General features: G+C 35.8%; 1 protein-coding gene across 2 annotated transcripts in view; it reads left to right on the top strand.

The window, feature by feature from the left end:
• TRUB1 (TruB pseudouridine (psi) synthase family member 1) overlaps positions 1–12,728 on the top strand; it is a 39,452-nt gene extending 26,724 nt beyond the window's left edge. For both annotated transcript variants that reach the window (XM_011967489.1, XM_011967488.1), the window contains 4 exons: positions 5,433–5,505; positions 7,215–7,354; positions 9,380–9,436; positions 10,169–12,728. In XM_011967489.1, the coding sequence (XP_011822879.1) occupies positions 5,433–5,505; positions 7,215–7,354; positions 9,380–9,436; positions 10,169–10,428 (530 nt within the window). In that variant the 3' untranslated portion in view covers positions 10,429–12,728. The remainder of the gene's footprint in view (positions 1–5,432; positions 5,506–7,214; positions 7,355–9,379; positions 9,437–10,168) is intronic.
• Positions 12,729–24,610: the final 11,882 nt, after the last annotated feature.

The following is a 24,610-nucleotide window of genomic DNA, read 5'->3' as shown; positions in this document are numbered from 1 at the left end:
TTATTTTTTGAGGCGGAGTCTTGCTCTGTTGCCCAGGCTGGAGTGCAGTGGCACAATCTCAGCTCATTGCAAGCTCCGCGTCCCGGGTTCACACCATTCTCCTGCCTCAGCCTCCTGAGTAGCTGGGACTACAGGTGCCAGCCACCATGCCTGGCTAATTTTTTGTAATTTTAGTAGAGACGGGGTTTCACCATGTTAGCCAGGATGGTCTCAATCTCCTGACCTCGTGATCCGCCCGCCTTGGCCTCCCAAAGTGCTGGGATCACAGACTTGAGCCACCGCACCCGGCCCTATAGGTTTTTTTTAATAGCTTTCTTATCAAAGTAAAGAAGTTGCCTTTTATTCCTAATTTGCTGAGTTCTAGTTTTTTAAAATCATTAGCAGACATTAAATTTTATCAAATATTTTTTCCTGTATCTCTTGATTTTTCTCCTTATTCACATATTAAACTAACTTTACATTTCTAGAATGAACCCAACTTAGTTGTAATGTGTTATCCTTTATATAAATTGTTGCATTTGTTTTGCTAATATTTAGTTTAGGATTTTTGCATCTGTGTTTGAGTGAGATTACCATGTATTTTTCTTTTTATGTCCTGGACTGGTTTTGATATCATAGTTATGACGACCTCATACAAGAGTTTGGGTGGTGGTCTCATTTTTTCTATTCTCAGGGCGAATTTCTGCTGTTTTTTTCTAATGTTTGGTAGAATTTACAGGGTGACATCTGTTCTTGAGTTTTCTTTGTTAGGAAGGTTTTAAACTATGGGTTGGATTTTTTTCTACCAGCTATTGGTTATACTATTTTTTATTGCTTATATCAATATAGATAATTTTTTCTCCTAGGAATTTGTCATTTCATCTAAAATTTCAAAAATATTGGTATAAAGTTGTTTATAATAGTCCCTTATGACCTTTCTTTTATTTTGAATATCAAACTTAGAGCAAATAACTTTTCCTAAATTACCCAAGAGCAAGCTCAGCCATGATGTCCCACCACCCCAAATACATTACCGCAATTCAGTTTGAAGACCCTATTTATTTTTTTAAAACAGCTTTCTAGAAGTATAATTGGCATACAGAAATACTGTATTTAAAATATATAATTTTAAAAATTAATATACATTCACCTTTAAAATCATAGCTATAATGAAAATAGTGAACATATTTATCATCATAAAAGTGTTACGCCCCTCTCTCCATTGTGAGTTAATTTTTGAATATGATTTCAGATATGGATTCAAGGTCATTTTTTGCATATGTACATCGTTTTGTAACCATTTTTTAAAAGACTATCCTTTCTGTGGTTGCCTTTGGACCTGTGTCAAAAAACGGTTGTCCATATCTGCATACTTTTATTTCGAGACTTTTAATTGTATTCCATTGATGTATTTATTTTCAAACCACTACCACACTGTCTTGATTATTGTAGCTTTGTAAGTCTTTAAATTAAGGAGTGTTAGCCCTCCAACTTGTTCTTTTTCAAAGTTGCTTTCTTGGTCCTTTGCATTACCATATGGATTTTTGAATCAGCTTGTCAATTTTTATACACACACACTCAAAGCCTGCTGGCAGTTTGATTGAGATTGTTTTGAAGCTATAGATCAATTTCAGAAGAATTGACATCTAAACAATATTGAGTCTTCTGACCCATGAAATAAGATATCTCTCTTCATTTATTTAGGTCTTTTATAGCCATAGTTTTGTAGTTTTCAGTATCAGATCTTTACATCCTTTGTTTATGAAATCTCTGAGTACCTCAAATTCTGAAGTTTCAGTTTCTAGTAGTTCATTGGTAGTATATAGAAATGGAATTGATTTTTGTAGATTGATCTTGTGTTTTCAACCTTGCTAAACTCACTTACTTGTTCTAGTTGTTTTTTGTATAGATTTTATATTAGAATGGCTCTAAAGTAGACTTTTTTCCCAGGTCTAGATTAGCTCTGCTCCTAAAGCATGACTTTTCTGGGATGTCTGTCAAATGACCTGTGCATTCAGCAAAGTTTCTTCATTCTGGATGGTTCAAATTAAAACATCCCCCAGCCTTGTAAGAACTTTGGTAGTACTTCTTTAGTTAATTTTGTAGAGACTCTGTATATATGTATGTACAGCTTAGAATTTAGTCAGAGTATCAAGGGGGCCTTCATAGACATTTCTTTCTCTGTGTATTTTCCTCAAATTCCGGCTGCCATTACTTCCTCAGATTCTGATCTCTGTTCAGTGAGATCACTGTGCTTTGACTATCCCCCTGTCTGTCCCACAGTTAAGAAAGCACCTCCAGACAAAAGCAAGTGATCATGGGACTTGCTTTGTTTCTCTTTCCTCAGGGATTACGGTCCTTGCTGTCTGTTGTCTGTCTAGAAATTGTTGCTTAATATATTTTGTCCTGTTTAACAGCTGTTTATGGTGGCAAGATTTATCCAGTCACAGTTACTCTATCATAGTCAAATACGGTTTTTAACTCAATCATATTGGTTTTAGCTCTATAGTCCAGTTAAGTCTCAACTATTATGTTGTGAGTTCATTGGAAGAGTAAAATTTTAAGGAAATAATGATGTATAACATGATCTTGTATATATTCATTTTATGAAAATGATTTTAAAAAGTTAATTTCAAATGAATGCTGTCACTTTGATGGCTTATTAATTTACTAAACAAAAAATAATTACCCAAGTCCTACAACACTTGTACCTCTTTTACCAAATATATTTATTCTGCCTAGTTATTGGATATATTTACTGTGGACATTTTATTCTGTTTCTTTTTAAATACTTTGGAAGTAGAGTCTTTGTACTTATGTCATAAGAACAGTTATTATTATTTCGATTGTACTTATATCATGTTTTGGATATAGCCAGTTTGTACTACGTACTCATGTACCACAAGCTTAGATTTTATTATAAGATAACTTGCTGTGTAGGCTGCCTAGTAATTCAAACATCAGATGGATGATTGGCCTAGGTGACTTTTAAATGCCCTTCAGCCTTGAGATTCTATTATTCTTCAGCAAATTAAATTCAGCAGATGTCCTGAGTGCCATTTTAATAGTGTATGCTATATAAGAAAAATTATCTTTGTCTTTGAGAAGCTTAGAATTTCATTGGTGAGATAATACCTACGTGTGTGTATGTGTGTGTGTGTAGAAATAGAATATGTAGAAAGAAGAGAGAGTAAACGTAGAAAGAGAGAATAGTTAAAAATTATGTATGATTAATTATAGAGTGAACAGCACAAACCACAGATGCTTGACATGTTCAGTCAGAGAAGGAGACAATGTGGCAGAAGTAGAATGAGAAAGAACACATCTTGTCATCATGTGTGTGGTGACATCAGCAAAAGAGGGCCACCAAAGCAGCACAAAGGAGTACACAGTTGCAGGAGTGTCAGTAAAGAGACCAGCTTAGCAGAAGTAGAAAGTTGTTTGGCCTTGTTTTAAAAAATATGTGGCTAAGTTGTGAACTATTGCAATTTTGTCAGCAGTGGCATTTCTTTCAGCAAGTGCCAGCTTGGTGACAGCATTGGCTGTCTAGATCTGGAAATCTTACATTTGTATAACTAAGGTTCCACTAGTAATAATGTCTTAATGTTGCCATAGACCAAAATTTTTTCATAGAAAAATCCTCATCTGTATCATGAGATATATCTGAGAAACAGTATGAACAGATCAGCTATCTGAGGTCTGCCTTTTTGGAGCTGCTAGGTGCTAGAGAAATTCTTTTGAGTTTTATAGCTCTTCTGTCTGTTTCAGTCTAGTAGATTCTAGTCTTTTGTTTGTGTTTAGCTTTTCAGGATCAAGGTCATACTGAGATTAAAACTGTCTTGCTGGGTTGATATTAAAATCTGGACATAGTATTCCATGCTGACTTTTAATTCTGGTATTAGAAGAGTAATTCAAAGCATACTCGTTTTGATTTAATATTGTTCAAATAAAATCAAATTTAATACACATATACCAGAATAAAAAATTTAGATAAATTTTCTACAAAATGGTAAAAGCACTGAAATTTCTTACCACTGGGTGTGAACTAAACAGATAATAGAATACTTCTGTGATTTAGTTTATTACTAAATACGAAATATGTATGAAGACATCTTTAAGTATGAAAATTCTGAATTTCAATGTATCATAGGTTTTAGTTTTTAAAATTACAGAACTGTACTTTTTGTCTTTTTTTTTTTTTTTTTTTAAGTATGGAACACGATCAGGTACAGTGGCTCATGCCTGTAATCCCAGAACTTTGGGAGGCTGAGGCAGGAGGACCACCTAACACCTGAGGTCAGGAGTTTGAGACCAGCCTGGCCAACATGGTGAAACCCAGCCTCTACTAAAAAATACAAAAAGTAGTAATGTGTGGTGGCACACGCCTGTAATCCCAGCTACCTGGGAGGCTGAGGCATGAGAATCGCTTGAACCCAGGAGGCAGAGGTTGCAGTGAGCCAAGGTCACACCACTGCACTCCAGCCTGGGCAACAGATTAAGACCTGTCTCAAAAAAAAAAAAAAGATAAATAAAAATAAAATATGTAAAATATGGAACACTTCACTAATTTGCATGTCACCCTTGCTCAGGGTCCATGCTAGAACTCTGCTTTAATATTGCATCATTTTGTTTGAAGCAATACCAAACAAAAGCTGAAAACATGACTAAGTAAAAGATATTAAAAGCTTTATGTATATGTCTTCATTCACATTTTCTAAAATCATTGTTTAAAAAATGCTTGTTTAGTAAGCATGCTGAAATCCTTGCTTACGTGTGTTCTTTTTTTGCACTGGCTTATTTTTGAGGCTGGCTGTGAGTGTTCATGTAAAACGAGAGAAATTCCAACAATAGAGAAGGGGGAGGTTGTGGGGGACAGATAAATGCAGTTTTACTTGACAACAGAGTTGAATGTGAGTGTGTAAAATTTCTGCCATAACATAAAACAGATTTGAAATCTTACCAGGTAAAACTTAAAATGTGGATAATGCCTGTTAATGTTAAGTACCACATTAAGTTATTTACAATATTTGATCCCTAGAGAAACTTAGAAAAGAACTTAGGGGATTATTTTGCTGCTTGTATTCTGATCACTTCATTATTAATTACTGCAGGATCATTTCTATAGCTAATGTGGGATTTTCCTCAGATCTTCTTAAGGCCATAGTCAGAACCAACTGAGTATATATATAAGATGATTGCATTATTTTTATTGGAGAAAAATTGAAACAAATGAAATTGTTTTAATAGAGAATATAAGACTTTCTCCCTCTTTTATCTCATTAATGTATATTTTATTCTTTTTAACAAGGTAGAATTTTGGCTATAAAACATACACTGTAATACATGCTTTTTTGGAAAAAATTGTAAATGAATTTTCAGGGCTGTTGGTGCTATGAATGTAGTACATGTACTTCTGTGGTTGTTTTAGTGTCTTTTTTGTTGATTTTTGGCAGATAAAATAACACAAGAAGATATTGAAGGCATTCTACAGAAATTTACTGGGAATATAATGCAAGTTCCCCCCCTGTAAGTTCAATTAGTAAATTTGGAAAAATGTTTTCTTTTCCAATGGGTAACATGACTCTAGTTAAAATACACGAGTTTCCTCTTAGCATATGGCAAGGCAGGTTTTAAATCTGATGTGCCAAATGTTCAAGTAAAGGTGAGACAGGATGTGGCGCTTTTAACACTCTCTAAGAGGGAGTGGAATGTGGTCTCCTTTGTTTCTGAGTGTGGCCACAACCTGGCATCTGTCCTATTACAGTATTTATTGGCTTTTCTGATTCTATCAACAGACATCAGGGCAGTTCTAGAGCCCAGAGATGTCTCTTTTCCTAGAACTGTTGTGGAAGGACCAGTCCAGTCTGGGAGGGAAGTCAGAGCTGTGAGTCGGAGTCCTAATGTGCCCTGCATGTCAGGTGCTGAGACCATTCCTGTTGGGCACAATCTTTTGCTTCACTGTTCTCTGCAACCAGCGAAACCGATGAGAGTTACAACTTACTAAAAATATAAGTAGATTGCTTTACTGCTTGTCTTAGTTTGTTTGGGCTGCAGTAACAAAAATAACATAAACTGGGTAGCTTATAAACAACAGAAATTTATTTCTCACTGTTCTGGAGGATGGGAAGTCCAAGATCACAGTGCAGTAGGCTCAGTTTCTGGTGAAGGCCTGAGATGCCTTCACAGATGGCACCTTCTTACCGTATCCTCCCATGGTAGAAGGGGCAAGGCAGCTCTCTGGAGCCTCCTTTATAAGCATACTAATTTCTTTCATGAGGGCTGCACCTTGTGACCTCGTTACCTCCCAGAAGCCTCCACCTCCTAATTTTATCACCTTGGGGGTTAGGATTTCAGCATATAAATTTGGAGGTTTGGCATTCAGATCATAATACCATGTAGCCATATTTTCATGCACATTACCATTTCAAGCAAATTGCCTTTTTTTAAAAAATGGCTGAATTGGTTAAAGGATATGTCAGGATAAGTTTCTGACTTTTTTTTAGATTTTAGTATTTATTTTGTATTTAGAAGCTTGGGTTTTTTTAAGGAACATTGAAATATCTCTGAGGAGATGCTTTTTCATGATTTTTGCCTCAAATATAAAAATTTAAAAATTTTGGCAAGATCTGCATAAACATAATTTTGGATCATTGTTAAAATAAATTAAACTTATTTATATTTATGTGTAAGATTGTTTTAGTATTTTTTATGATTATTGCAAGGATTTTGTTTTCTAGTAAAATTTCATCATGAAAAGCTACGGTACGCTAAGTAGATTATTTGCTTATTACCTTCTTAGAAATGTTTTGGTAACTTATATAAAAATGAATATTATAGTAGAGATTGTTTCAAGGAAATATAGCTGAAAGTATTATGACCAGAGTCTACTAAATTCCTTGTGCCTTTAACACAGAATGAGGACTTGTAAGGACAAGACATGAATAGATCGTCTCCAGAAAAATGATTAAAGAATAAAATTGGTAACACTGCTTATTGTGTGCCAGAATGAGGTTATATCAGCCTTAGAAATATTTAGAAACTCTATCCATGACAGCATTATGGAGTAGGTTAGAATTAAAAATTCATTCATTTTTCAGAAGGATTTTCATTGTCAAGCACTGCCAGTCATCCTTCCTTTCCATGCCAAATCTGGAATCATAATCTCTCAATCTTTCCAAATCCCTCTCAATTCTTGCTCTCCTTTCGTTTCCTTTCTCCTTCTCTCATCTCACAAGCTATTCTGCATTAAAGAAAGATGGACAGAGACTTTCGACTTTGATGAAGAGAGGTGAAGTTGTAGAAGCAAAACCTGCCAGGCCAGTGACTGTGTACAGTATCTCCCTTCAAAAATTCCAGCCACCATTTTTCACCTTAGGTAAGATGGAGAAATTTGAAATCATTTGTATTTACATGTACTTTTGATTTGTATTTGGCTACTTTTGTGTCATTTTAATAGATCTGTAGGATGTTGGAGATTTTTTAAAATTTGAATTTAAGGAAAGTTAGGATTTCTTCATACTTTTTTGGTAACACATTTAATGAGACACCTGTAGCTATATGGAGGTTGAGAAATGCCTTTCTAACTAGGCTGTTTCATGTATTGTACTATGTTATCTTACTAGAAAGTTGAAAGTAACATACTTTAGATCTCTATAGAGAAGAGTAGGTAAGGAGTATATACTTTTTAAATTTTAGTTTTTATTATCTTTTGGATGCTTTTCCTTGGCTAGTACCCCATACATTCAGTTTTAGAATTGACATTAGTTTTCCATTGAAAACAAAGCATTTTTAGTTTTTGGACAAGAAACCCCTCACCCCCTTCTTCACCACCTATAACTTATTAAAGATCCTGCAAATATGGAAAAAACGGGTAAGTCAGAAATGTATTCTTGAATACATGGTCACATTTTAAATTCAAGTTATGAATTTTAATTTCTAATACATATTTGAAATAAATGTAAACACTAAAAAGTTCATTTCTGTTGTTTGGAAATTTTATGATCTGGCTGCAGAAAGTTGTTAACATGTAAGATCTGTGAAGAATCCAAAGCTGTAGTTCTTAATCCTCAGACTCCTTTAAATTGGGCTTACCCTTAATTTCACAGTGGATTGAATAGGATTCCTTTTAAAAATAATGTCCCCAAATCTTTTAATCTAAACTGTATTGCTTTTTTTGATGGGCACTATTGTTTTATCTGTGTTATGTTTCTGCAGGATATGGTTTTGTATCATTGGGAAAAAAAGTCACTTTGTCTCTTCAAGTTCCTGCTTCTAAAATATTTGACAGATAATGAAAAAAACACGCTTAAAAAGGTTGGACTCCATTCCATGAAAATGAAGCAGCTGGTTTGGCAGAGTAGATATTCTCTATGAAAGCAAGAAAAACTCAGGTTTTTCAGATTGCATTTAAGTCAGAAATACTTTATTGACTAGGGAGAGCATAACAGGCCAAAAGAGCTATCTTTTCACTCAAGCCAAATATCATGCAAGAATGCTAGCACACCTGCATTTCATCCCAGTGCCCACTTTTAATCTCAGCAGTGGCCCCCAACCATGAGCTGACTGAAGAAAGCGGGGGGTGATTAAAATCCCCAGGTGGTGAGTTTTGATTAATTCTCCCAAATGACTTTATTTGTACCAGTAAGACTTGAAGCAGCTAGAATGTAGTCCTTTTGTGTGGAAATGTGGCAGCTCTTTTCAGGAAGTCTTGCTGATGAATAAAAATAACGGAGAGCCCTGTTCTTAACCAATAAACTTGTGTTAAGAAGATATTTAGATTTACATTCAGTTCTGGGACATTGTATAATTTTAAGTTGTTTTATGATTTCTTCAGGAGTATTTCCAAGAGAACATTTAAATAAACTGAGTTCTTCATGTGTAGTGCAGTACCCCAAACATAATTCTTGTCACTGTGAAAAGGGGTTTTTGGTTGGTTGGTTGGTTGTATTTTTTTTGAATGTACAAATCAGAAAATATTTTAAAAATCTACAGCTCATGATGGCAAAGCTACCATTTCTAACCGTTTACAACCTATTAAATGAACAAGGCATACAAATCTGAAAATATTTTTAAAAATCTACAGCTCATGATAGCAAAGCTGAGATTTCTAACTATTTAAAACCTATTAAATGAACAAGGCTGAAGTATTAAAGTGGTATGACTTGCCAGTTAATTTAAAATGTGTTCATGAGTTTCTGCTGTTTGCTTTCTCCACACTCTGACTTTTCAATCTCACAAACGCATATGCTACTGGATGAATAATTTATGTTTTAGTGCATAAATATTTTATCACTCAATTGTTTGCATAGTGCATTTTTACATTTGTTTAGGGGCATCATTTCTATGTAAAGTGGATTTCATAGGAGGTTAGCAATTTACTATGTCACTGTTAACATTCCAGATGTTGAATGTGGAGGAGGTTTTTATATCAGAAGCTTGGTCAGTGACATTGGAAAAGGTAAGCATAAAAATGAATTATGAATTATCATTTAGAGAGCAATACTCCTTTTCAATGGGAAGAGGGAATTTTCCGTTTTTCTTATTTCTGAGTACTGGCCTTAGGAACTGAACTCTTGCTGCCTTCAGCTTTAAAAGCATTGTAGGTTTCTGGCTTGCAATTATCAGCCTCAGCAGCTGCAGTGAAATGCTTGTAATGGGAAAGAAGAGAAACAGAGAACAGAAAATGAAGACAGGAATAATGAACTTAGGGCCAACATCTTTTCAAGTACAAAAGATTTTAACTCAAACTAGGGATAGGGAAAAAAAAAGATTTAACCTTCTAAAAGTTATTTTCAAATTGTTTTGAACTGGAAGCCGTAGTCTTTATAAACAGCCAGAAGGTTTCGGTTCTGGCTGTGCCATTTACTGGCAGCTGTTGCACTGGACAGGTCATACGATCTCATCTGTGAAGTGAGGGTAATCTTCATGGGGCTGCTGCATGAATTAAATAACAGAAACATGTGCAAGTTCTTTGTTGATTTTAAAGCAGCTTATAAGGTGGATTATTAAGTATTATTTTGCTACTTAATCATTTCTTTATCTCAGGGCTCTTGGTTCTTAGATTATTATACTCGTGCTTTTAGGTGATTTTGAGAGATTTGAATTGAGTACGGTCATTTGAACAATTGAAGACTATGAAATACTGAATCAATTATCTTCTGGATTTTTTCTCCACCTTTTGTTGCCATAGAACTGTCTTCCTGTGCCAATGTGCTAGAGCTGACCCGAACCAAACAGGGACCATTTACGCTAGAAGAACATGCCCTTCCTGAAGACAAATGGACAATTGATGACATTGCACAGTCTCTTGAGCATTGCTCATCTCTTTTCCCAGCAGAGCTGGCACTTAAAAAATCAAAACCTGAGAAGTCTAATGAACAGGTTTTGAGCTGTGAATATATAACTCTAAATGAGCCAAAGGGAGAAGATGATGTAATTAAGACGTGTTGAGATTGACCTGGGAATATCATCATTTTCTAGTTGACATTTGAATCCTGTGTGCAGATGCAGAATGACAAGCTACATTCAAAAGACAAACAATATTTCTAACTTTTCTTTTTTTTGCATGAAGAAAAACGTCCATCATTTATAGTTTCAATAGCATATAATTTATTTGCTATGCATTATAAATGGCCTTGCAGTTGCTCAGTTGTTTGCTGTGTTGTGGAGTGTTCTTTTAGGATTTTTTGTATTGTGAAAATATGAATATGATTAGATTCAGAAAAATTAACTTTCTGAATTTGATCTGTCTTGTGTCTTGTGAAAAAGTTGAACAAGTTTCTAATCAAAGAAAAAATGTGTGAGCTCCATGTTTCTTTAGTTTCACAAAAATGAACATAATTTAGTGTTATTTTTACTTTATTTAGGCTTCCTGGTGGCTTCATTTTATTGAAATTCTTTAAGTTGTTTAAAGTGGCCATTATTGATCTCTTTCTTGTGTTTTGGAGAGTTTATTATTAAAAACATTTCTTTGATAAAATGGCCATCATCTAGTAATACCTGTGTTAGTTTAGATCTTGGAAATGAATAAACTTTGATAATATTTATAAATGAACCAAATTATTACTGCTACTACTAACAGGATGTAAGTAGAAGACTAATAACTGAAGTCACCTTCCTACCGTTAGAGCAGAAGACAGCTCCTATAGTTTTGTATTTTGGCAGCTATGAGATATGTTCATGGTAATTTCAACGTGGTTAAGCACTTTGTACCAAGTTATTAAGTAACATCATTTTTAAAATGTAAAGAATGTGTCTTCAACTAAAAACTTTATTCTTTAGTATTTATTTAAATCTCTCTATAGGGCGTTATCCCGATGACATTGTTTCTTTTGTTTGCTCTTTCCAGAGATATTTATAGATGCTGAGATGGCTGCCTTGCATTTCCAGCTAAGCTCTTCTGCTCTAAATATTTAAAAACAGTTCTTCTCAAACATTTTCATTCAGATAGCTTTCTGAAAGTTCCCTATCCCTCTTTACCATAATTTTTTAAATGCAGCCATATTATAATAGTAAACTTCATATATAATGAGTGCTTCATATTTTTGTTGTGGGAAAGCAATATATTATGCAGCCAGTCTGTGGAAACATTAAATCCCTCTTCCTTTACTCAAATACGGTTTCAAAAGGAAGACTCATGAGAAATTTCATAAAATACAAGTTTTTAGATGTTTATGCTTTGTCTTTCTTTTTAAAGGTGTTTTTCTACTTTGTCATCTCTAACTCTGAAATTTAAAATATGTAAACTAAAGTAGTTTTATTTGTGCTTAACCCAATTTAAACTCAATGTAAAATATTATATATGCATCAGTACAGCATTTTCAGCATATTGGCAACATATTTTAAATGAAAACATTAAAACAATTCTTAGTATAAGACAAAATTGTAAGGAAAAAGAATGTTAATACCATGATGCATTAACATAACATACCAAACACACAATGTCATAAAATGAAAATGTGCAGTTTTAAAACTGTTCATATCCGGTGCCCCACAGTGTGTGTCAACCAAAGGTGGCAGTGGCTGCGCCTGCCTGTTGGAATGGTACAGGTTACAGTATGTCCTCTTCCATTGCAAGTTAAAGTCCAAATAGAAAAATACTTAGGTTTTAGAACACATCGGAGGTATTTCTGCTGTATTTTTCAACTTAAAAATTGACACATAGAGTTTACTAATAGAGGGAGTAGAGATTGTTGACAATTTTTTAAAAATGATAGTCACCCTTTTTCTTTTATATTTAAAACTGAAGGAAATTTTGCCAAATGGGAAAATTACTGTTATCTCTACCATCTTAATGTAGTAACTTTAGAATTTAAATTTTTATATTACTGTTTTCCTTTTTGTTGTTCACATAGTCTTAAGGCACCTACACTTTTAAATTGACTTTTTCATTTGATATTATCTATATGTATTTAGTTGTGATAATGATTATTTTAATTATATTACTTCATACTCTTATTTATCTATTGCTGAATACTTAAGTAGTTTTAAATTTGATTATGATAAATTCCTGGGAGGGGGATTATTTAGTGAAATAATATGAAGAACTTTATGACTTATGTTTGCCTTATTGCATTCCCAAAGAGTTGTAACATTTTACAGTGTTACCATTTGAGTAGGGGTTTTATATGTTGTTTCTAATTTAGTAAATATAGGAGAGAAATCAAAGTTTTTCTGATTTGCTTTTATGTGATTTATATGTATACTTTGTTCATTTATATAAATAAATATCTTAATGATTTCTGTACATATTTGCATGAGTTATTTGTGTTGTAAATACTTGATAGAAGGATTTTTCATGGTCTGTTGTCCTTTTAGATTTAATTTTCATTTTTGCTAACTATAGTTTTAATTTTCATTTTTGCTAACTAAATTTGCAATTCTAATAATTCTTCCCCTTTTATCGTTGTCAGATTAATAAGTATGAAAAGTTTAAAATTTATTGAAACTTTAAAATCTTATCGCTCTTACAAGCAGTTGAAACTGATTGAGATACTCTGAAAAGTTCAAGACTCATTCATAAAACAAATTAGTTTTCCCTGATAGTCTGGTATTTAAATTCCAACTGAATTTTTTTTTTCATTTTTGTCAAAATATTCAAGAAATTTCTGTGTCTTATATTTTTCTAGGTCTAAACCTTCATGACGTAATAAAGTTGTTTTACTTGTAAGAAAACGGTAAAAGGTTTTAAAAATCTGAAAATGTTTCAACCTGGAACATACCAAATCACTTCATTTTGACACTTTAAGTTTTTTATATTTGAAAAATATTGTCTTAAAAGTTGTTAAAAGTCATAGAATTATTTTATTTATAGTCTTAAAATCCAGGACCTTTATGTAATAGAAATTTGCTCTTTGCAAATTCAAAGTTTTGAAATGCGAATAAAGGCTAAACATACTTTCCTCTACCTGTACTGACTAGGTCTTTTTTTTCTTAAATACTTAAATTAAAACAAACCATTGACTCATCATCAGAAATGATTTACTGTATTAAATAAGAGTGCTTTGTATCAGATCTTCAGTACATTTTATGTCCCCTGACCAGTTTGAAATTTGTATCAGTTACAATGAACATTTTGAGGTTCAATTAGATGGTGAATTGTTCTGTTTTAAAGAAAGTAAGTAATTTACCTTATATCATGATGTATATTATAGAAAAAGATGTAATTCAAAAGCACTGTAAAATGCTGAAACATTTAAATAGAAGAAAAGATAATAGATACGAGGTTTATGCACTGAAATGAGTATAATGGCCTTGTAGTTAAATTTAAAGAGGGATTGTCTTGAAACAATTTCTTTCTCTAAGGAATGTATGGGCAGAGCTCTAGTTTGTCCTAATTCTTCATTAAATACTATTTATTAAGCAAATTTGTTAAGGCAGTTGAATCAGCAGTGCCTTCATTTGTTAATGTGTGGGCTAAATTGTCTTTATGAACAGGCATATCTTCACATTACTGCTATAAATAGTGATACTGGTCGGAAAGTTGAAGTTGGGGGATTATTTTGCTTTTGTCATCCATAACCGTTAAAATGCAGCATATTAACTTTATTTCTATCTTTACTATTAGTCAACTTTTTGATCCTAGGTGAATCACTTAATCTGTTTGGGTCTCAGTTTCCTTATTCTTACCACAAAGGAGACAGACTAGTCCATCTCGAAGAATCTCTCCAACACTAAAATATTAGGCTTCCAAGTGTAGATAATTAGTAATTATTTTGCTCAGGAACTCATTCCTCATGAACCTGAACTTTTATATTGATCAGTTCTGGAGAATTCCCATCCTTCATTTCTTTGGATATTGCATCTCTTCCAGCTAGTAATCCTATTTAAGTCTTTTTGTTTTATTGTATATCTAATTACTCTTTCGTATTTTCCATCTCTTTATCCCACTATGCTGCATACTGGGGAATTTCCTCCAATCTCTTTTCCAGATAATGAATGCCTTTTCCTATTTTTATTGACTGTTTAACAATCATATATTTATTCCAGTCACGCTTGTGTTTTATATTTATTTATTTATTTATTTTGAAACAGAGACTCACTCTGTTGTCCAGGCTGGAGTGCAGTGGCGCAATCTCGGCTCACTGCAACCTCCACCTCCCGGGTTCAAGCGGTTCTCCTGCCTCAGCCTCCTGAGTAGCTGGGATTACAGACGTGCACTACCATGCCCAGCTAATTTTTTTATTTTTGTATTTTTAGTAGAGATGAGGTTTCACCATGTTGGCCAGGCTGGTCTTGAACTCCTGACATCATGTGATCCTCTCATCTCGGCCTCCCAAAGTGTTAGGATTACAGACGTGAGTCACTGCCCTGGCCTTTTGTTTTTATTTCTACACCAGGTTTTTTTCCTCCAAAATCTGCCTCTTCTTTTTTCGTGTGTTGTCTTACTCTTTCATTAAGGTTTTAGTAAAATGTATTTTTTTTTTTACTTTGGTATTTAATATACGTACAGAAAGTCACACATAACTGTATAGCTTAGTGAATTTTCACAAACCAAACATGTCTATAATCAGCAAACAAGTCAAGAAACAGAACATCACTAAGGCCTCCAGAATCCTCTACTGCTTCATCAAGATTATAGATTAGTGTTTCATGTAACAATGTAGATTAGTAATTTTGTCTGTTTTTGTGCTTCATATAAATAGAAGTATGTGATATGTATTCTTTTATGTCTGGCTTCTTTTGCACAAAGTTATATTCATGAGGTTCTTCCATATTTTGACTGTCTTAGCTTGGGCTGCTATGACAAAATGTCATAGATTGAGTGACTTAACATACTTGTTTCTCAGAGTTTTGGAGGCTGGAAGTCTGAGATTGGGGTGTTAGTGTGTGGTTGGGTTCTTGTGAGGGCCATCTCCCTGGCTTGGAGAGGGCTACCTTCTCATTGTGTCCTCACATGACCGAGGGAGGAAGCTTTGTCTTTCTTCCTCCTCTTAGAGGGATGCTGACCCCATCATGGTGGCTCCAACCTCATGACCTTGTCTAAATTTAATTACCTCCCAAAGGCCCCACTTCCTGTTCATTGTCATTGTTTAGTATTATTCAGTTATTACCACTATTGATCTGTTTTACTGAATGATGGACACTTGGTTAGCTTTCAATTTTGACTATTTTAAATAATACTCTATGAGCAATCTAGCACTTGTCTCCTGGTAAACATGCACACATTTCTGTTGGAATTTTTTTTTTTTTTTTAGACAGAGTCTCTCTCTGCTGCCCAGGCTGGGTGGTGCAATCTCGGCTCACTGCAACCTCTGCCTCCCAGGTTCAAGCAATTCTCATGCCTCAGTCTCCCGAGTAGCTGGAAATAAAGGCACACGCCACTACACCCAGCTAATTTTTTTGTATTTTTAGTAGAGACAGGGTTTCACCATATTGACCAGGCTGGTCTCAAACTCCTGACCTCAGGTGATCTGTCTGCCTCAGCCTCCCAAAATGCTGGGATTACAGGTGTGAGCTACCATGACCTGCCTCTGATGGATATTTCTAAGACTGGAATCTAGGTTACAGAGTATACATATGTTAAACTTTAGTAGATACTGCAAGCAGTTTTTCAAAGTTGCTGTACCACCAGTGTATGAGAATTCTGATGGTTCCACATCCTTATCACCACAAAGTATTTTACGTTTTCATCTGAACCATTTAGGCACATGTTTACTTTATCACTATATGGTTTTAATGAGGTTTTCTCTGATTTCTTAGAGTTTTTCTTTATGTGTATTTTTTAGTCTCATTTTCTATGTAGTCTATTAGTCTATTTAGTCTTATTGTCTATTTAGTCCTAATAGTCTCTGTTAACTCAGTTATCTAGAATTCTTCGGGAGTATGCTCTAATATTGCTTGTTGAATCTCCCCATTCTCAGCCAAGGAAGACTGTGTCCTGCCTTGTGTCCTTTGTGTTGCGAACTTGGATTATGAGTTAATTCAGTGAGACTTTATGGGAGTGTGTGTGCATGGGTTGAGAGTGTCCTTCCAGAGAGATTTTGGGATTGTTTCTGCTAGGCACACCAGAGATATTGCTGTTCCAAAATCCTTATCGTAAATGATCGTTGCAGAGGTGTTTTGTTATTGTTGTGTTGTATTTTGTTTAATTTAAAGCCTAAGTCAATAAAGAAAAGCTTCCTTGTTTTTGCCCTATGTTTGTGGTAAATTGTGTTGTAGTCTACCATTATATTAAATGTATAGTCCTTTAAGGGTGCCAGTTTTATGTCTGTGTTTGTGAGTATCACAGTTCCAAAACCTACCTCTTCATTTCCATCCCCACTTAAAATGCAAACCCTTTGGTTACAGAGAGGAGTAAATCTTGCCTCCCTTCCCCACTACCTGGATTGCTGTAGCATCAACAAGTGTGTTTATCACTCTGGTTTTCAGAGTGTTCTTTATTTTGGAACCTGGTGAATTTCCTTTTAAGTTCAATTATTTTTTAAAGGAATTTTTTTAACATCACATTTATAAGCAATGGAATTCACCATTTTAAGTGTATAGTTCAGTGAGCTAGCTTGAGGTTTAACTTGCTCTTTTTCTAGTTTTAAAATAGAGGCTTAGGTCACTTCTTTTCAAACTTAAGCATTTAATGTTACCAGTTTTTCCTTGAGCACTGCTTTAGCTGCATCTCCTAAGTTACAATAAGTTGTCATTCAATTTAAAATAATTTCCATTATGATATTTCACTTTACCTATTACTTAGAAGTATATCATTTACTTTTTGAATATTAGAGGATTTTCTATATAAAATTCTCTAGTTGATGTTTAATTTCATTACAGTGAGAGAATATAAAATACGTGATTTCCATTCTTATAAATTTGTTAAGACTTGTTTCATGACTCAGAAATGGTCTACCTTGGAATTTGTTCCATGTACATTGGTTAAGAATGTGCTTTCATGGTTGTTGGGTGGGTCATTCTGTAAATATCAATTAGGTCAAGCTTGTTGCTTGTGTTATTCAGGTCTTCCATAGCCTTAATGGGGGGTTTGTTTTGCTTTGTTTTGTTTTCTGTTTTTGGTTTACTTTGCCTATCCGTTACGGTGAGAGGAGACCTGCAGTCTCCAATTACAATGTTGGACTTCTTCAGTTCTTTTTTTTTTTTTTCCAAGAGGGAGGCTCACTCTCTTCCCCAGGCTGGAATGCAGTGGCGTGGTCTTGGCTCACTGCAACCTCCTCCTCCTCCTGGGTTCAAGCAATTCTCCTGCCTCAGCCTCCCAAGTAGCTGAGATTACAGGTGCCAGCCACCAAGTCCAGCTAATTTTTGTATTTTAGTAGAGATGAGGTTTCACCATGTTGTCCAGGCTGGTATCGAACTCCAGACCTCAAGTGATCTGCCCGCCTCAGCCTCCCCAAATGCTAGGATTACAGGCGTGAGCCACCGCACCCAGCCCTTCTTTCAGTTCTATCACCTTTTTTTTGCTATATTTGTATGAGAGCTTTATTCTTAGGGGCATATACATGTAAAATTGTAATGTCTTATTGATAGATTGATCTATCATTATGAATGTCTGTATTCATTCCTGATAGTATTTCTTTTTCTAAATATTTTTCTGGATGTGTCTGCTATTAATGTAACCACTCTGGCTTTTTAAAATTAGTGTTTTTACGGTATATATTTTTCTTTTTTTTTTTTTTTTTAACTTTTAGATGTTATGTTTCCTTATGCTTAAAGTCAGTGTCTTACAGGCAGCATATGTCTGGGTCTTAATTTATTATTTAATCTGATAATCTCAATCTTCTCGTTGGAATGTTTAGGCCATTTACATTTAATGTAATTATAGACATGGTTTGATTTGCTATACCATCTTTTCATTTGTTTTATATGTGAGCCATCTTTTCATTATTCTTTTTTCATCTTTGACCATTTTCTTTAGTACTGAATACTTTTTTTGTATTTCATTATATCTATCGGCTTTTTAGTTATACCTCTTAAAATTTTTTTCTGTTTTATATAGGATTTATAATATACATATTTAACTTACCACAGATTACCTTCAAACAGTATTTTACAACCTCATGTGTAATGTAGAAACCTTACAATAGTATATTTTCATTTCTGTCTCCTCATTTTTATGCTATTGTTTTTATACATATAATTTTACATGTTAGAAATCCTATAATATATTGGTTTGTTGTTATTTGGTTTTACCTTACTGCTGTTGGCTGGGATCAGCAAACATTTTCTGTAAAGGGATAGCTAGTACAGGCATACCTTGGAGATATTGTGGGTTTGGTTGCAGACCAGCACAATAATACAAATATGCAAGAAGTGGATATCACAATAAAGTGAGTCACACAAGTCTTTTGGCTTCCCAGTGCATATAAAAGTTTTGCTTATATGACACTGTAGTCTATTATATAAAGTGTTCAATAGTGTTATGTCTTAAAAAAAAGTACCTTAATTTTAAAATGCTTTATTACTAAAAAATGCTAACGGTCATTTGAACATTCAGTGAGTCATAATCTTTTTGCTGGTGGAAGGTCTTTTCTTACTGATGACTGATCGGGAGTCAGGTGCTGACGCTTACGGTGGCTGTGGCAGTTTCTTAAAACAACAGTGAAGATTGCAACATCAGTTGACTCTTCCTTTCATGAAAGATTTCTCTATAGTGTGTGATGCTTTTTGATAGTATTTTATGCACAGTAGAACTTCTTTGAAAATTGGAGTCAGTCCTTTCAAACCCTGCTCTGCTTTAACAACCTAAGTTTATATAATATTCTAAGTCCATTGTTGTCATTTCAACAATTTTCACAGTGTCTTCACCAGCAGTAGATTCCATCTCATTTCTTGAGATGGAATCTTTGCTCATCCATAAGAAGAAATTCCTCATCTGTTCAAGTTTTGTCATGAGATTACAGCAATACAGTCATGTCTTCAGGCCTCACTTCACTTTTAATTCTAGTTCTCTTGCTATTTCTACCACATCTGTGGTTCCTTCCTCCATTGAAGTCTTGAACCTCTCCAAGTCATCCATGAGTGTTGGAGTCAACTTCTTTCAAATTCCTGTTAATATTTATATTTGACCTCCCATGAATCATGAATGTTCTTAATGGCACCTAGAATGGTGAATTCTTTCCAAAAGGGTTTCAATTTACTTAGTCCAGATCCATCCATCCAGAGGACCCACTTTCGATGCCAGTTATAGCCTTATGAAATGTATTTCTTCAGTAATAAGGCTTGAAAGTTGAAATTACTCCTTGATCCATTTTCTGCAAAATAGATGTTGTGTTAGCAGGCATGAAAGCAACATTAATCTTTTTGTACATGTCCATCAGAGCTCTTGGGTGACCAGGTGTATTGCCAGTGAGCAGTAATACTTTGAAAGGAATTATTTTTCTTAGCAGTAAGTCTCAACAATGGGCTTAAAATATTTGGTCCACCATTCTGTAAACAGATGTGCTGTCATCTAAACTTTGTAGTTTCATTTATAGAGCACAGGCAGAGTAGATGTAGCATAATTCTTAAGGGACTTAAGATCCTTTTTCAGAATGGTAAATGAACATTGGCATCAATTTAAATCACTGGCTGTATTAGCCCCCAACAAGAGAGTCAGCCTATTTTTTGAAGCTTTGAAGCCAGGCATTGACTTCTCCTCTCCGGTTACAAAAGTCCTAGATGGCATCTTCTTCCAATATAAGGCTGTTTCATCTACATTGAAAATCTGTTGTTTAGTGTAGCCACCTTCATCAATGATACTATCTAGATCTCTTGGACAACTTGTGCAGCTTCTACATCAGCATTTGCTACTTCACCTTGTACTCTTGTGTAATGGAGTGGCATCTTTCCTCGTACCTCATGAACCAACCTCTGCTAGCTTCCAACTTTTCTTCTGTAGTTTCCTTGCCTCTCTCAGCCTTCATAGAATTGAGGATAGTTAGGGACTTGCTTTGGATTAGACATTGGCTTCAGGGAATGTTGTGGCTGGTTCGATCTTCTATCCAGACCACTAAAACTTTATCCATATCAGCAATACGGCTGTTTTACTTTGTTATTATTTGTGTGTTCACTGGAGTAGCACTTTTAATTTGCTTCAAGATATATTTCTTTGCATTCACAACTTGGCTGACTGGTGCAAGAGGCCTAGCTTTCAGACTACCTTGGCTTTTGACATGCCTTCCTCACTAAGCTTAATCATTTCTAGCTTTCAATTTAAAATGAGAGATGTAGGCCAGGCACAGTGGCATACGCCTATAATTCCAACACATTAAGAGGCCAAGGCAGGAGGATTGCTTGAACCCAGGAGGTGGAGGTTGTAGAGATCACGCCACTACACTCTATCCTGGATGACAGAGCAAGACCCTATCTCAGAATAAAATGAGAGGTGTACTTCTTTTTGTTTGAGCACATAGAAGCCATAGTACAGTTATTAATTGGCCTAATTTCAATATTGTTGTGTCTCAGAATAGGGAGATCTGAGGAGAGGGAGAGAGGTGGCGGAATGACTGGTCAGTGGAGCAGTCAGAACACACATAACACTAATAAATTGTTTGCTGTCTTATATAGGTGTGGTTTTTGATGCCCCCAAACAATTACAATAGTTACAGCAAATATCACTGATCACAGATCACCATAACAGACATAATAATCATGGGAGAAAGTTTGAAATAGTTTGAGAATTAGCAAAGTGTGACACGGAAACAAAGTGAGCACATGCTGTTGGAAAAAATTGGTGTTGATAGACTTGCTCCATGCACGTTTGCCATATGCCTTCAATTTATAAAAAACACAGTATCTAGGAAGTTCAGTCAAGTGAAGTGCAATAAGATGAGGTATGCCTGTAAATATTTTGGGCTTTTCAGACCATAGGGTTTCTGTTGCAACTGCTCACCTCTGTCATTATAGCATGAAAGCAGCCATAGAAAATACACATAAATGAGGACTGTAATCCCAACACTTTGGGAGCCTGAGGTGGATGGATCACTTGAGGTCAGGAATTCGAGACCAGCTTGGCCAGCATGGCAAAACCCCGTCTCTACTAAAAATACAAAAATTAGCCAGGTATGGTGACGCATGCCTGTAGTCCTAGCTACTTGGGAGGCTGAGGTGGGAGAATCTCTTGAACCCAGGAGGGGGAAGTTACAATGAGCCGAGACTGTGCCACTGCACTCCAGCCTGGGCAACAGAGTGAGACTCTGTCTCAAAAATAAAAAGGAAAACAAAATACACATAAATGAATGTGTGTGGCTGTGTACCAATATAACTATATTTATCCTCTGCTCTAGCTCGCCAGCCCTTGCTTTACACTGTCAGTTACCTTCTAAAGAGGTTAAAAATCTTAACAATATCTATTACATTTATTCACATTCTGATGCCCTTTCTTCTTTCTTTATGTGGAATCAAATTTCATTCTGGTATCGTATTTCTTCTTTCTAAATAATTTCCTTTAATATTTTTTATAGTACATGTCTAATAGCAATGAATTATGTCAGTTTTTATTTGTCTGAAAAAGTGTTTTGTTTTTGAAATATACTTTTGCTGGGTATATAAATCCATATTGGATAACTTCTTTTTTCTTCAGCACTTTAATGAAGTCACTCAGTTATCTTCTGGCTTGTATAGTTTCTCCGGCTGCCTTCAAGATTTTTTTCATTGTCTTTAATTTTTAGCAGTTTGATGTGTCTAGAGTGATTTTCTTTGTATTTATCCTTTCAGGGGCCTCTTAATTTCTTTGATCCTTTTTTTCTTTCTTTTTTTTAAAATCAGTGTTGGTCTGTCTCCTCAAGTGAGCTGCAAAAAAAGAAAAAAAAATCATAGTTTAAAAAGTTAATTTTGGAAAATTTTTAGCCATCATTTCTTCAAATATTTATCCTACTCCATGATCTCCTCATCCTCTTTTCCTTCTGGGACTCAAATTACAGGTATATTTAACCATTTTATGTGTTCACGGCAGTTGGATGCTGTGCTTTCTTACTTTTTGTCTTTCATTTTGGATAATTTCAGTTGACCTATCTTCAAGTTCACTGATTCTTTTCTCAGCCATGTCTAGTGTGCTCAACGCCTGTTGAAGAAATTCTTTGTCTTTAATATCATGTTTTTTATTTCTAGCATTTTCATTTAACTCTTTGTTCTGGTTTCCATCTCTCTACTCACTTTTTTTTTTTTTTTTTTTTTTGAGATGGAGTCTTGCTCTATCACCCAGGCTGGAGTGTAGTGGCGGGATCTCAGCTCACTGCAACCTCCGCCCCCTGGGTTCAAGTGATTCTCCTGCCTCATCCTCCCGAGTAGTTGGGATTACAGGTGCCCACCACTGTGGCTGGCTAATTTTTGTGTATTTTTAGTAGAAACAGGGTTTCACCATGTTGGCCAGGCTGATCTTGAACTCCTGACCTCAGGTGATCCACCTGCCTTAGCCTCCCCAAGTGCTGGGATTACCGGCACGAGCCACTGTGCCCAGCTCTGCTGACATTTTTTACCTTTTGATGCATTTTGTCTATCTTTTCCATGAAATCCTTTAACATATTAGTCATAGTTACTTTCAATTCCTTGTCTGACAGTTCTGACATTCAAATCTAAGTCTGTTAATAACTTTATGAGTCTGTTAACAGCTTTTTTTCATTCTTGTCTGTGGGTTTTGTATTTCTTGATTGTATGCCAAATATTGTCTTTAAAATAAACTTAGATAAGTCGTTCTTCTATCCAGAAATAGGCACATTTTTTGTGTCCAGTCATCAGTGTGGAGGGAGGTTGGGGCAGTCTAGTCAGTGGCTGAACTAGGTTTGGATTTGTTGATGCTATACTTACAGCGCACCAGACTTCCAGTCGCTGCAGGAGTGGGCTGCTGCTGCTTTGTGCTTCATGTGAGGCCTGAATTGCGGAAGGGTTTTTCCTTAGTGTTTCCCCCCATGCTCAGATTTCAGCAGGTCTTCATATCTGTGCCACAGAAGGAATCTGACCCATGCTCTTTTTGACCTTCCCTGGTGATCGACTGTTGCTTGTTACAGCTCATCATGGAGTAAGATGGTGTTTTTTAGTTTTCATCCTCCGGCCTCGGTCTTGGGCCCTGAGCTCCTAGACTGCCGGGGTGGATGGAATCCAGTGATTTCTCAGTAATTTGGCCCCTTCCCCAGTAGTGGCAGCTCTCTGCTTTGTATCAGTGCAATATTCTGAGCTGAGCTCGTTTTCTGTCCTTCCTCGAGTGGCAGACAGCTCTTGCTTTCACCCTTCTACCAAAGGCAGGGCATCTTTTCTTGGGCCTCTCTCCCAGCAGCTTATGACTTTTACGTGAGAGCAGGGCTCATGGATGAGGGAATTCTGTGCCTTTGTGCCTCGTACAGTCTCTCAGTTGTCCTGCCCTGCCCCAGTGTTTTTTGTGAGCACCTAGTAGAGACCCTTGGAGAAGAGCGAGGAAGCAAGTATGGACTTCTCTTGTGTCTGTTGATTGCTTTGTTTCTCGACTGCTACTCCTGGACTTTAAGAATACATTACAATTTCAGCTGTTTTCTTCTTTTTTCTTTTTTTTTAGACGGAGTCTTGCTCTGTTGCCCAGGCTGGAGTGCAGTGGCATGATCTTGGCTCACTGCAAGCTCCGCCTCCTGGGTTCAAGTGATTCACCTGCCTCAGCTTCACAAGTAGCTGGGATTACAGGTGCCTGCCACCTGCCCGGCTAATTTTTGTATTTTTAGTAGAGATGGGGTTTCACCATTTTGGTGAGGCTGGTCACGAACTCCTGATCTTGTGATCTGCCTGCCTCAGCCTCCCAAAGTGCTGGGATTACAGGCATGAGCCACTGCGCCAGGCCTCAGCTGTTCTCTTTTTAGCTGCTGGAATGGTTAATTTTCTGTGTCAACTTACTGGGCCATGGGATGTCCAGATATCTAATTAAACAGTATTTCTGGGTGTGTCTGTGAGGATGTCTCCGGAAGAGATTTGCATTTGCATTGGTGAACTAAGTAAAGCAGAGGGCCCTCCCTAGTAGGGGTAGGCATCATCCAGTCTGTTGAGGACTTGAATAGAACAAAAGGCAGGGGAAGGTTGAAATTACCCCCTCTCTGCTTGAGCTGAGACATCTATCCTGCCCTTGGCACTCCTGGTTCTCAGGCCTTCAGACCTGGATTCCTGGGTCTCCACCTTGCCCATGGCAGATTGTGGGACTTCTCAGCCTCCTATCTAATAAATCACACACACACACACACACACACACACACAC

The sequence above is a fragment of the Mandrillus leucophaeus genome, unplaced genomic scaffold (assembly GCF_000951045.1).
Source record: "Mandrillus leucophaeus isolate KB7577 unplaced genomic scaffold, Mleu.le_1.0 Scaffold80, whole genome shotgun sequence".
NCBI classification, from domain to species: domain Eukaryota; kingdom Metazoa; phylum Chordata; class Mammalia; order Primates; family Cercopithecidae; genus Mandrillus; species Mandrillus leucophaeus.
Note: the sequence above shows the minus strand (reverse complement) of the source record. Positions and strands in the feature narration are given on the sequence as shown.